Source organism: Pelobates fuscus, chromosome 5 (genome assembly GCF_036172605.1).
Source record: "Pelobates fuscus isolate aPelFus1 chromosome 5, aPelFus1.pri, whole genome shotgun sequence".
NCBI classification, from domain to species: Eukaryota; Metazoa; Chordata; class Amphibia; order Anura; family Pelobatidae; genus Pelobates; species Pelobates fuscus.
In genome coordinates, this window is record NC_086321.1 from 149,591,231 (window position 1) to 149,606,145 (window position 14,915).

The 14,915-nt window shown below is 44.3% G+C and overlaps 1 protein-coding gene across 1 annotated transcript; it reads right to left on the minus strand.

Annotated features, from left to right (window-relative positions):
- Positions 1–4,617: 4,617 nt before the first annotated feature.
- Positions 4,618–12,284, minus strand: SDF2L1 (stromal cell derived factor 2 like 1). Its single transcript, XM_063457040.1, has 3 exons — positions 12,056–12,284; positions 7,825–8,021; positions 4,618–5,544 (listed from the first exon to the last, which is right to left on the minus strand). Exons 1-3 carry the CDS (start codon positions 12,219–12,221, stop codon positions 5,260–5,262), a joined length of 648 nt encoding a protein of 215 aa, XP_063313110.1. The 5' UTR covers positions 12,222–12,284; the 3' UTR covers positions 4,618–5,259.
- Positions 12,285–14,915: the final 2,631 nt, after the last annotated feature.

Consider the following 14,915-nt stretch of genomic DNA (forward strand, 5'->3'; position numbering starts at 1 on the left):
TACCTGGTAACCAAACTGGTTACCTACGCTATTTCTCTTCTTTCAGCTGAACAGAAACCATTCAGGGCACAAAGAGACCAATTTCCCCCCCAGTAACTGGACAAGACACAGTTCTGAAGGTACAACAACACTTTATTTGCCACACATGGCTTTTATGCATACCCTGTGCAAGGGTTGGATCCCACATTCCTCCCCCTCCCCGAGGTCCCAACGCGGGAAGAGACTTTGTTCCCTTTGTCTCCCAAGCCCACCACCCAAACACAGGGGTTCCCTCATCCAGGGACAGGGTCTCTGTACTTAGGACACGCGGGAAAAAGGGACTGTCCCTTTGTCTCCCAGGCACAGAGAGCCCGTCTGTGGGAAAAGAGCTGGTCTCTTTGTCCCAGCGGGCACTACAAAGACCCCAAATTTGCCAGCGCCCCAGAAGCGTCCACACCAACCTCAGGGACCATCACAACGGCCCGTCGTGAACTGCCTACGTTTGCAGGGTCCCTGTGTGGAAACCAGGCAAAGGAAGCATCTCCTTTAAAGATATGAATGATCCCCCTGGGTGCCGTTTGTCTATACGAAATGGCGACCACCCAGGGTAGCATTCATTAATTAATTACTTCCATTGCAGTTTCACACTTATCTTGCGAGTGCAAATGTTCTAATTGATTGGCGGGTACATTCTAATGGGGCACTGGGCAGGCCCTCGTTCGGGAAACTAACGAGTTGGGAAACAATCCAAGAATGCTCCCCCTGGCTGGCGTTCGTCTATACGAATGGCCGCCAGCTGGAGGAGTGCCCATTAATGGTTTCCCTTGCGGTTTGACACTATGTGGTGAGGTGTAAAGGTTCTAAGCCAAGCATGTCAAACTCAAAGTCTTGCACGGGCCAAATAAACAAGGTTTAAGTTTATGTGATGCTGGAATATGACTATTCTGGCACCTGGCATCAGTACAGACGGCGCGCGCGAGGGAGCAGGAAGACTAAGCTTCTCCAGCGACCTCGGAGTCTCAGTCGGGTAAATTTTAGCAGAGTAGGTACCTGCAATGTGGAGAAAGCAGGTGCCTACTCTGCTTTAAAGGGACACTCCAGGCACCCAGCCCACTTCTGCCCATTGGAGTGGTCTGGGTGCCAACTCCCACTACTCTTAACCCTGCAAGTGTAATTATTGCAGTTTTTTATAAACTGCAATAATTACCTTGCAGGGTTAACTCCTCCTCTAGTGGCTGTCTATTAGACAGCCACTAGAGGGAACTTCTGTGTCCCTAGCACAGCAAACCTGTGCTAGAGCATCGCTGGACGTCCTCACGCTGTGTGAGGACCTCCAGCGTCGCTCATTTCCCCATATGAAAGCATTTTTAATGATTTCCTATGGGGAGCTCTAATGCGCATGCGCGGCATTGCAGCGCATGCGCATTAGGTCTCCCCGCCTGGTGGGCAGGATCAGTCTCGCCCACCGGCCGACAATCACTGGGAGGAGCGGCTGCGGCGGCAGAAGCAGCAGGAACGTGGGACATGTCGCTGCCTCTGGTAAGTAACTGAAGGGGTTTTCACCCCTTCAGCAACCGGGGATTGGGGGGTGGGAGGGAGAGGGAACCTGCAATGCCAGGAAAACGGGTTGTTTTTCTGGCACTGGAGTTTCCCTTTAACATTAAGCATGCACACGCGGCTCACCATGCTGCAAAGATGTCCATTGTGGGCTGCGAGTTTGACATGCTTGTTCTAAGCCAACATTCTAAATGGGGTTTCGGGATCGTCCCCATTCGGGAAGCGAATGAATTCCCTTCGTGGAGGCACTCCTGAACGGGGAGCGGGCAGAAGACACAAAAAGATGGGGAAACACATAACGGACAGGAAATTCACGAACAGGCAGCTGTCCCACCACAACCCCTATAGGGGTAAATGTTATTTATATAAGTACTCCAATATAAACTAGTGCTGATTTGTGGTCATTCAGTTTATACCTTTACACTTGTGTGGTAGCTGCCAAAATATTTTCCCTTGAACTTAATTTAATTTAAAGCACCTTAAGTGCAGAACACTCTGTTTTTAGATATAATTAAAAATGCCTGTGGACTGAATCCTTCTTTCAGACAATACGCGGCATTAATGGTCATCTGATGCCTACCCTCTACAAAAACTATAAATACAATTCACTTGTGGACCTTTCTCCAATTGTTAACTCTCACATAGACTATTCATGTTACATTCTCATCTCCTAATCTACCACAATGTCAGTCTGTATACCCCTATATCTTCACCACTCTAGACTACTCATATACTGATTTACTGTGAACAAGCATGTTTTCTTTAAAAAAAAAAAATATTTTTAAAATGCAGCACATCTACACCTCGCATGTCTACATATTGTCATAAGTCATTACTAAAGCTTGTACTTATCACTGCACCCCTAAAATAAAGAATTCTTTAAAAAAAATTTTTTGAAGGAACAGATACTGGTTGATAGTTTAATGGAGCAGGGAAGGAAGCTTCTAAAGAAAATCCACAAAATAGCCTGTTCCCCAGAAGTACCTCAACCATACCTAGGAACCCCACAAACATCACATTCCCCGATAGCCCCGATCCGAGTGACCAACATAGCCAATAAATCACTCAGATCGGTTCGGTAGAACAGGAATGCCATCGTAGTGAAGTTTTAACTGGCCAGACATAAGGCGCTAGCCCAAAAGAGTTCCAGAGAAATAGGAGTCCTGGCCAATCTCCATTCGTGAGGTTCCTATGGGAACACCATAGAAGGGAATCTCTAGTTTTCCGGATACAAATGTTCGGAAGTCTATATCTCCCGAACGTTGTTCGTGTAGGTGGTCAGGAACAAGAACGGGCAGTGGTAGAATGTTTACCGGTGATCGCGTGAGTACCTAGCCGAAAAGAGTTCCAGGCACTCGACAACCAAGTATCTTGTTGATTTTTAAGTCCTATGAGTGTGTTCTTTATTTTGGCTGAGATCATCAAACTTGATGATCTCAGCCAATCCAATGCTTTCCCATAGGAAAACATTGGAGGCTATTGTGCATGTGTGGCACAAAGCTGCGCGGCCAATCAGCATCCCCATGGGGAGTGTTCAGCGCCTCCATACAGACCCCAAATTAATATACTGCCTCCCCCCCCCCTCCTATTTTACACTCTGCCCCCCATCCCACCACTCTAATACACTGCCCACTCTTTCCACCAAATTAATGCACTGCAAGCAGGAGGAAAGGGGGAGTGACTGGCCTGGGGGAGCAGGCGATCAGCCGTGGGAGGGAAGACAAGAATCAGAGAGGAAATAGCTTTCCTGTCTTGCGGCTGGTCGCAGCCCCAACACAAAGTGGCCCCAGGGCAGGTGGGCCACAAGTTTGACATGCATGTATTAGAACAAAATATAATACAGTTTAATTTGTCAAAAATCAGGGATAATCAGGGATATGAATAACAGACATGGTCCTTATTTGCAATCTGACAGCCACACCTACATACATCAAAACTGGATTGTGACAGATTTTTTGTTTTAAAGGAACACTATAATCACCTAAATTACTTTAGCTAAATAAAGCAGTTTTAGTGTATAGATCATTCCCCTGCAATTTCACTGCTCAATTCACTTTGTTTCTGTTTATGCAGCCCTAGCCACACCTCCCCTGGCTATGATTGACAGAGCATGCATGAAAAAAAAACTGGTTTCACTTTCAAACAGATGTAATTTACATCTCAATCTCTAAATTGAACTTTAATCACATACAGGAGGCTCTTGCAGGGTCTAGCAAGCTATTAACATAGCAGGGGATAAGAAAATCTTAATTAAACAGAACTTGCAATAAAGAAAGCCTAAATAGGGCTCTCTTTACAGGAAGTGTTTATGGAAGGCTGTGCAAGTCACATGCAGGGAGGTGTGACTAGGGTTCATAAACAAAGGGATTAAACTCCTAAATGGCAGAGGATTGAGCAGTGAGGCTGCAGGGGCATGTTCTATACACCAAAACTGCTTCATTAAGCTAAAGTTGTTTAGGTGACTATAATATCCCTTTAAATTACAGTAAGTTTGTCTAACATACATACAACTTAAAATTTCCCCTTGTTAGAAATAAAAAAATTAAAAAAATTGCCAAAAAAACTACAAATGCTAAATGATTTTCCCACTTTCTTTTTTTTATTCAAAAGAGAAAGGGGGGGATCTATTCAAGAGCAGACAAAAGATTGCTGAACTTACTCTTTAAAGTTAAACCAGTCTGTATTTAATCATGAAGATACAAAATTAAGCCTGTATGTAATCTTTGATGAAAATTATTCACTAAAATGTCCAGAACTCATGGATGTTGACCTAAAATTTTGAAACTTCATTTGAACTGAAAACACAGCCATTTTTTGTTGTTGTTGTTGCAGCGGAATAAACTAGACTGTGAATTTTAGATTATACCATTGGAGGCAAGCAAAAAATAACCAGGACTCACATAAAGATATGCTGCACCTAAACAGAGCTCAAAGAATAACAATAATATTCATTCTCCCCTGTAAGCAGAAACTAAAAGTTTAAAAATAAAAAGTCAACTCATATTTACATCTCTCAAGAAAGGTATCTTTGCAATGACAGAGGAGCAATGACAGAGGAGTTTACTCAAAAAAAAGAAAAAGTTTATTTTTAGTGAACTGAAACATGAATAGCAACTTTCAGGCTAAAGGAGACAAACCGCGTCAATAGATGCATTAGAGATCTCCCTCCCATTTAGCGTAGAATTTGCCATTCAGATTTTCATTTTAATCTTTTAAATTCTGAGTTAAAAAATAATAAAGCTGAACGTTTTTAATCTCCAACAGAGATGAAACAGATCTGTAAGGCTGATGCATTCCAGCTGATCCTGGTTCTTCCAAAGAGATCACACCAATAAATAAATAATTTGCTTGTTATATCCTACTATTTGGAGATATTACACACATAATGTTTGAGATATAACATATGTGCAGAGCTGCTGTTACCAACATTTTCTTTGTCAAATTGAAACCCTTACAATGACGCAATTTGTTATCAAAACAGAAGCATTTTACAGTAATTGTACATGGTAAAAGGAACAACTAAATTCAGTTTTAGCATCGTAACGGTTTGGGATGAGAAGAGTGTAACATTATATATATAAACCAATGGCCTATCATAAAAATTTTCGATTTGCAAGTTTGTGTTATATTGTTGAAAGCTACGCTGTAAAAGAGTTCTTTTAACACTTTGGACCTTGGTTATTCAGAGTTGACAATTCACACTTTGGGGTCATGCTTCCCTTCTCATAATTCATCATGTTTGGATGAGCCTGGAGCTGAACTAGGTTTGATGAACACTCCTTCCATCGCTTTCCAGTAGTTGTGAACATTAGCACTTGTCATGCCATGAACTTCTCGCTGACCTCTAATTGGGTGGCTATACTGCTCACCCGTTATGGTTAGGAAAACATTTGTTCCTACATGTTTTAACCGCACTGCATCCTCGCGTTCCCATAAAGTATCACTGCACTGCACAGTCCAAGCGTCAAGGTCATCCCCTTCTCCATCATCCCCAAAGGCACTTACTTCCTGTTAATGACAACATAGAAAAAATATATAAAACATAAATAAAACTATAGATATTATTTCAACCCATAGCCAATCTATTGTATTATGACTGGAGGAATAGACATGACAGCACATCTAGACTCCATTTGCTCCTAACTTGGCTATTTGCATTCACAGCTCTGGGAAGAAGTCGTCTCTACTAGTACAGCCTGCAGTGATGGTCCTTATTACTACAGAGGAAAGAAGATTTGATTTTATCTTTTTAGCCACTATTGCCAAAATTGCTCTGTACCAAATGTGCATAGGCACATTATTTCCACTTTGTATCCATTCTCCGTCTTGTCAGGATAAATTAACATATGCATATAGAGCTGTTGTGGACCTCATTTACTAAGATGCTCAGTCAGCCATCAGCCTGACAAAGCATCATAGGAAATAAAGTCCATCACCATCATGCAAAACAATTATCCACTAATTTTTTTAATGTATATTTTCCATTATGATCAGATAGCAGTTATGCTGGATTCACAAAAGCTACATCTAATGTGAACTTAAAGGACCACTCTAGGCACCCAGACCACTTCAGCTTAATGAAGTGGTCTGGATGCCAGGTCCCTCTAAGGTTAACCCATTTTTTTTTATAAACATAGCAGTTTCAGAGAAACTGCTATGTTTATTAATGGGTTAAACCTTCCCCCAAATCCTCTAGTGGCTGTCTCATTGACAGCCGCTAGCGTGATTCTCACTGTGAAAATCACAGTGAGAGCACGCAAGCGTCCATAGGAAAGCATTGTAAATGCTTTCCTATGCGACCAGGTGAATGCGCGCGCAGCTCTTGCTGCGCGTGCGCATTCAGCCGACGGGGTGGAAAGGAGGAGGAGCGGAGGCAGAGATCTCCCCGCCCAGCGCTGGAAAAGGGTAAGTTTTAGTATGTACGGGTATGTTTTCCTGGCACTAGAGTGGTCCTTTAAAGGGGCACTCCGAGCACCAGTCCGACTTTACTCACTAAAGAAAACATCCTTATCAAATGTATGTACAAAGCAGCCTATGTTAGAAGAAGAGGACACCCAGACAGTAAGGAGATCACTACCTGTCTGTGGTATCTCTGACTGCTTGCAGCCAGGTTATGAATTAAAAGCTGCTCTCTGGCAAAGCTGTGTTCTTACATTTGATAAGCAAAACACCTCCTACTACTTAAAGGGAAACTCCAGTGACAGGAAAACAATCGGTTTTCCTGGCACTGCAGGTACCCTCTCTCCCTCCCATCCCCCATCCCAGGTAGCTGAAGGGGTGAAAACCCCTTCAGGCCACTTACCCGATACCCCGCTGATGTCCCTCGGTGGTGGTTTTGGGTCGGTGTCGCTCCTACCAGTAATCGCGTCAGCCGGTGGACGAGACTGATCCCGCCCGCCGACTGAGGAAACCTAATGCGCACGCGCGGCAATGCCGCGCACGCGCATTAGGTCTCCCCATAGGAAACCATTGAAAAAGATTTTCAATGCTTTCCTATGGGGAATTGAGCGACGCTGGAGGTCCTCACACAGCTTGAGGACGTCCAACGACGCTCTAGCAAAGAAAATCTTTGCTATCAACGCGGAAGTGCCCTCTAGTGGTGGAGTTAAACCCTGCCATGTAATTATTGCAGTTTATAAAAAACTGCAATAATTACAGTTGCAGGGTTGAGAGTAGTGGGAGTTGGCACCCAGACCACTCCAATGAGCAGAAGTGGTCTGGGTGCCTGGAGTGTCCCTTTAAAGGTAATGTAGAATCCCGGAAGTGCCTCTAGTGGCTGTTTGATAGATAGCCACGGGGGCAGTCTTAGTCATGCAAAGTAATCACTGCAGTTTCTCAAAAACGGCAATGTTTTACATTGCAGTACTACGTGGGTAAGGGACACTGCACCCAGACAACTTTAATGAGAAGAAGTGGTCCGGGTGCCTATGGTGTCCCTTTAAGTCTTCCCTTACAACGCTCAAGTTAAGCTCGAATTACCTCAAGTGATTAATCATGTTACATTGCAGGAAAACTAAGTTTGATAGTGCAACCAATGAGTTTTGCCAACAAGATACATATGTGGAGGAGATGGCTATAATGAAATGCTGATTAAAGAAAGCCAACAATAAAAACCACACACACACACACACACACACACACAATACTGTGGTAAATTGTATATTCTTTACACCAACAAGCATGCCCCCATTTCTGCAGTCACTGGCTCGATTATTTGTACTCTTGTAATCACTACAGTAACACAGTTCTCCTTTGCTACTTTAAATTTATTGCGCTTCCTTTTGTTACCTGGTTGTTAGAAAGAGGGGATGAGAAGTGATGTGTGTGCAGGTTCTTCCCAGTATTCACATGGGTAAGGCGAATTGCTTGTCCACATTTAATAGGCTTACCACGTGAGCAATCATTATCAGTTTTGCCTCTTAACCTCCAATAGCTATTAGCATCATCTGAGGATTCCACACCAGTGACAGACTGCTGACCACTACCTATTAAGTAGAAAAAAAAAAAGTGTAAACATCAATTACTACTATAGCGAAACAGATCAACTTGATCATTACAAATATTGACTCTACTTGCTATAAAAAAAAAAAAGGAATATATATATATATACTATCCTTTAGATTCATTCATGTAAAGCAATAAAAAGAAATAACATCATGTTACAAAGGATACAAACAACAATGTTTCATTTTCTCAGACTTGAGAACTATTTTCATACACCCCAAATCTAGGCAATGTGTGCTATTGTCCTTGCATGCATTCCTAGGCTACAAATATTATACATTCAAGAAACCTGCACTCTCCAGTCTTAGATCCTATCTGTGCTGGCAACACTTCAAATAATTCTGCAGGGATTATATCACAGGAGTTTGACAAACATACTCTAACAGCCCCTTTAAAAGGACCACTAAAGGTCACACAGACCACTCCCCATTCAATGAAGTAGTCTGGGTGCAGTGGCCCAGTAGTTTTGACCCCGCAATGTTTCCATTGCAGGGTTTAACACACCTCTTGCAGACAGCCACTAGAAGCTCTTCCACAGTAGTAACCAAGTGTGACCAAATGCTGATAATAGAACAGCATTCAATTCAAAGCATTTGATTGGACGCTTGTTTATGTAGCAATCTTCCCTATATGTGTGAACAGAGTGTAATTTTGTTTTTCCATTAAACTCAGGGAGCCATATGAGTTAAAAAAAGTTATTGTAACAGTTTTAAAGGAAAAAAGTACACTGCTAATGTGGTCAAATTGGCTGGCATGGGGCATGGTTGGTTAGTGTGTCTGGAGTATTAAATATTTTATATTGGTTGTGACATTTTACATTGTATTGATCATAAGGACACAAATTAAACAATAATCAATATTAATGTGAGGGATTCTAAAGTTTGTTGAATCCCAATGTTTAGTTTAGATGAGGTAGGGATCGACTGATTATCGGTTTGGCCAAAATTATTGGCAGTTATTCAACATTTTGACAATTATCACTAGATGAATAATTTGCATGCCATCTTTAGCTCCTCTTGCCAATACTCACAAGCCCCAGGGGCTTAAAGCGTCACTTTGGCTTACCACGCTAACGCTCCGCGCAGCACATCAGGCTCTCTATAGTTGTACAGGACCTATTAGAAACAGACGATAGTGTGTGCAGAGTCCCAGCTGCCCCCTCTTAAATGTGAGTGGCACCCGGGGTGGATCGCTCCCATCCTGGCCACCAAGGAGCGGCAGATGGTCAGGTACTTGTGTACACCAGTGCCATGGTCACTGTCAGGAGGTGGGGGCAGATTGGACACCGTCCAGAAGCGTCACAAACCTGCCCAGACTTCTTGTCTACCATACCTTCACTATGTAACGGCATGGTGCTTTACAGGCCGAGAGGATGTGCCTTGCATGGGCGCAATTGGCATTGCTTTACTGATGATTTTGAAGATTGACATGATAAAGAGTAGTCTCCTAGTCAAGCTGCAAAGAGACCTGAAATCGGAAACAGTCCTTTTTGCACAAACATGGTTAATTTTCCATATCGAATAACTTGCCATTTGATTGATGATCCCAATTTTGAAATCAATTGTCCAAGCATATTTTTAACTTTATCACCAAGAATATCGTTAACAGTTATCAGCCCGAAAAGGCCACCGATAATCGGTATAGGCACTTAAAAAGGGATATTGATCGATCCCTGTCAGGAGGGGTCACAAAAGCAATCCCTCGCTTTTGGGGCTTTCAAAATGGCAGAGTAATCACAGCTCCCTTGCATACCTTGAAAAGGAGCCAGAAGGTGACATCAATCGAGCTCCTTCATCACCACAAGGTGTGCATGGGAGATGTGCTGGCAGAGCACATCCCTACAGCAATATCGTGGTCCTCCGACACTCTGAAGGTGTTTTTAAAGTGGTCTGCACCTAATATTGGTGCAGACAATGGAGCGCCCCCAGCCTATGGCCCTTGGCTACTTGAACCTGGCTCCGGTACCTGGGGTCTGTATGCGCAATGAAATGCTACACATACAGAGTGTAATCCCATTGCTGCTGGAGGTGTATTTCCACATCTGGTAGTGTCATTGGGGCATTTTTAGCCAGCCCATTCATTGGCTTTGAGCATCCAGCCTCCTACAGTAGCAGACTGTCATCATAGGTAGGAGGAAAGGACCCTGTACAACTATCAGGATCCAGGTAACGTGGCAAACCGTTGCAAGAGGTTTTGCCCAATTACTGGGCAATGCCGCAAGGTTACTCCAAGCATCATAAGTGTTCTCCATTTCTCTTTTAGAAGAAAATATTGTAAACAAATTCTCAGTGTTTTGACAAATGTTAGATTTACTAAAGGCACCATGAGCACTTTATGATTTTAACTGTTTATGGTCCTTGGAATCTGTACATGCAGAATTTTACTATGAAACTCTGCACAAGATTCCCTTTAGCTGACACATCCAGACCTCTCAACAGTCCAGCTTTTGGTGGTACAGGCAACATTTTAGGGTCCTGTGACTGTCCCAATTTAGTTCACTGGTGACCCCCATCTGGGGACACCAGTAAACTGTGGCAGCACAGTACATGTGCATCATTAGGTACTGCACATTGTGAATGTGGAAGTAAGTCCTTATGCTCAAAGGGACACTATAGGCACCCAGACCACTTTATCTCATTGAAGTGGTATGGTTGCCTTGTCCCTGTCGTTTTAACAGTCGATGTAGGGTATAAAAAGAGTTCCAGGCTGGCTATTTCGATGCACAGCATGTCATTCATTGGCTGAGAGCAGTCAGCTGATGCTCTTCCCATTGGTCATTCATTGGCTTTGAGCATCCAGCCTCCTACAGTAGCAGACTGTCATCATAGGTAGGAGGAAAGGAACCTGTACAACTAGCAGGATCCAGGTAACGTGGCAAACCGTTGCAAGAGGTTTTGCCCAATTACTGGGCAATGCCGCAAGGTTACTCCAAGCATCATAAGTGTTCTCCATTTCTCTTTTAGAAGAAAATATTGTAAACAAATTCTCAGTGTTTTGACAAATGTTAGATTTACTAAAGGCACCATGAGCACTTTATGATTTTAACTGTTTATGGTCCTTGGAATCTGTACATGCAGAATTTTACTATGAAACTCTGCACATACAGAGATATGGCCATTTGCTTCCAGAGGTGCAGAGTGATTACCCAGTCAAGTACAAGAATTCAGGGCAGACTAATGTCAGCTCTATGTATGCTTGACTTCTGTTGTAGGTGTGCACAGCATGCTCACAAGAAGAACAACCATGATGGCACCATCTCTTGACATTCATACCCCCCCAAATGTCACTTTTGGAGCATCAGAGTGCAGTGAGAACTTGATGCTGGAACAGAAGTACATTTTAGACTGCAGTGGTTAAGGTGCTTAATGATGCTTGCAGGCCTATGGCCAAAGGGCAAGTCTAAAGCAGGAATGCATACTCATTAAACCATTGAGGAAACTGTTGAATGGAATTTAAATTTTATATTTTTTTTAAAAACTCCCTGCCACCATAAAATGAGAAGTTATATAAGACGGGCTGACATGAAAAATTACCCAAGTCAACTTTTCCTGACAATTCACTGTTTTGTAATCAAATCTCTGTGAAAAGAATTGGCAAATCTGCTATGCTCAATTATGGAGGACTACAATCTGCAGATCAGCTGGCAGGACTTCTCAACTCCCTGTTTAGTCAATAATTCACAAAGTGGTTAAATTCTGTATATTGGTTTCCATGGAAACTGTTGTACCAATGGCATTTTTGCAGCAGATCTACCCACATGGTCCACACAGGGCACCCAGCACAGGGCCCTCACACACCAGCTGGCAGCACTGCCCGGCACCCTACCCACGGCTGTCACTGCCTCCATGGTGTTATTATCCAGCAGCTGGAGATAGGACCGGCCACCATGGGCACTCTGGGCTGCGCTCTGGCTGTGCATCATGGGTAATGTAGTCCCAGCCCGTGTAGAGGCCATGGAGAGCGGGCCCGGTGCTGTCAACCATGCTGAGCCAGGATCCCCCCCATCATATCTCACCCGATCCGTATTTGACATCGTGGGAGTGCAGCCGCACGTTATGCCGGGTGTTCAGCAGTTTCACCACAGAGCCGCAAGTCACGTACTCCGCGTCGTCGCTTCCCCGGGCCGGAAGCCAGGAGCAGCACAGGCCGAGGAGCAGCAGCCCGACACCCGCCCGCAACATCGCTTCCCGGCACCTCACAGCCCCGCCGCGACTTCCTTCAACATCCTCACGGCGACCAATCAGCGAGCGCCAGCGGCTGGAGGACTGACGTACAGCCCTGTAGACCAATCACTAGGCGACGCAACTCACTACACACCAATGGGACAGGCAGAAGATTTTCCGAGGGGCGGGCTGGATTGGCTGCCTGACTCTGCCACTCATAGGATGTTATTGCCGGCCTGTAGACACGAGGGAGAGGCTGATTGGTCCACGGCTGACCCATTCAAAGCAAGCCAACCAATGAGAGGCTAGAGCGTGTTGGTCACGGCAATGACGTTAATTGGCGCTAGAAGGCAGTGTGGCTAATGGCACCTGTCTCATGGCTCCTCCCACAACATTCCACTCACTCTATAGGTGCAGGTTACAGATGGAGACGTCAGCTAGTACGTGACCTGTTCACTATGGCCTCGATTGAATAACCTTTCCAGACGATTCCATCCTGCTTCAATAATGTTCCAAATGATTTAACTGCTGAAGTCTATGGGATTTTTTGTAGATTAATCTTTGGGAAAATGTTTCTAATAAGATTGAAGAATTTGGAGAGCCTAATAAATCGAGGCCAATTTAGACAAATCAAAACTATTAAAAATGTATTTATTTATTTTTTGTTTGATGGTTATACATTAATTTGTTACTTGCCCAAATTCATAGGGGCGGTCTTAGCACCATAAAAACTACAGACAGCTTGCTCTGGACCATTCAATTCTTAAGCGGAAATATTTTCTAGCAGATTGACACGTTCTGGGCACCTGTAGTACTTTCCTCTGTCGCAAGCATATAGCTAATGTATAAGATTCCCTTTAGCTGACACATCCAGACCTCCCAACAGTCCAGCTTTTGGTGGTACAGGCAAAATGTTAGGGTCCTGTGACTGTCCCAATTTAGTTCACTGGTGACCCCCATCTGGGGACACCAGTGAACTGTGGCAGCACAGTACATGTGCATCATTAGGTACTGCACATTGTGAATGTGGAAGTAAGTCCTTATGTGGTGGAATCTCGGTAAAAATAAATTTAGTAGGCCGAGATTACCACGTGGCAGGTGTACGTGCATATGCTGACGTATCGATCAGTTGGTTGCACGAGGCAAGATACGATCAGTAGTGTACGGAGCATGTGCAAGAATACAGGATGTAGTATTCCCCTCCTCCATTGTGCTGGACAAGCCATGCGGTCAAGCAGGAAGTTAATTCTTATTTGTATTGATTGGTTAAGAGAATGTGCGGGTGGAGCTTAATATGGGAGGAGTTATGTGCCTATATAAGGAGCCTGCACTATTGTCCGGGGCTCAGAACTTGCTGTATTTTGGTGACGCTAGTCCCTCTGAGTCCCGATCGGTGATCCAATAAAGAATCTCTTCCTTCCTGAAGAAACCTGTGTCCATCTCTCTGTGCTTGGCTTCCGTCAGTTTCTCCGGTATCATTTGGTGCATTGGCCGGGAAGCTCATCGTTCAACGGTAGCTGAGAGGCAGAGGCGTGAGACGGTCTATCTTTGCCCACGTTCTCTACGGCTGCACCCCTGAACTTCTGCGTGGACCTCCCTTCGTCTCGGCGCCACTGGTCTGTTGTCCAGGAGATCATCGGCCTCTACGTGAGAAGTGCTGGGGTGTCCCCGTCGATGAGTGTGAACTCAGGTTCAGGAACGAGGAGGTAAGACAACTGCTGTTTTAGACGGCAGGACCCACTAGGGGTATACCGATTGTGCGGTAGGCCCAAAGGGGTTTGAATCTGTGTATCTGCCCCCTCTGTCGGAGGGAAGGAGCGAAGGCGCACCGCTCGATCGAACGCTCTTTAGCCAGACCGTTTGATTTTGTTAGTCAGGCGGGGTCCTGGTGTAAATAGCCCTAGCCGGACACCAGTGTCTTGTCTAGACTAGCGTTCTAGGGTGTATATTACGTTCGCTAGGTCGGAGGGACCGGGAGACTAAGCGGCGCCTGTGTAAATTCGGTTCGCTAGCTCTCAACCTATCTGGGCTAAGTGGGAAGGCGTGTAAATTTGGAACCCACTAGACTTTTGATAGTGCGACTAAGAGGCGCCTGGGTAAATTCGGTTCTCTAGCTCGCTATATGTGGTGATTGGGCAGTGTGGCTAACCAAAACGGGTGTATATAGTTTTAGGTAGTCCATTCAAGGTACTGGCCAATAGTTTAGTTGGGAATTGTAAATGTGTTAAAGATTGTTTAGTAAAGTGTATATCTTGTTAGATAGCGCGAGCTCAGCCGTCTAGCGAGAGTGTTAATAGTGTGTTGCTGTATTATAGTGCACGGTACCATAACCCTGTATATTTACTGACACTGTATATAAGTACTAATCATTGTCGTCCATTGCATGTTTAACACCATAACCACTAATAATTGTATTGTGACCTTAACTTGTGCTTTGACCTATGCTAACCGTACTGTAACCGCTATTTGTAAAAGACGATGTTACTGGGGTGTGTTATAGACGGGTAATTCGTATATAGAGAATTATAGCGTGGGTGACTGTATAGTTACGCCAAAGGGCATAATATTGATTATTTAGTGACTGGTGTAACAGCTGTGTGTGTACGGGAATTCCCTGAGTGTTTATTGTGTTATTGTGTACGTTTCACTTGGTAACCGTACCACGTGGTGCTGTTGCCAGAAGAAACGGGTGTGACTGTTGAATAGTATGCG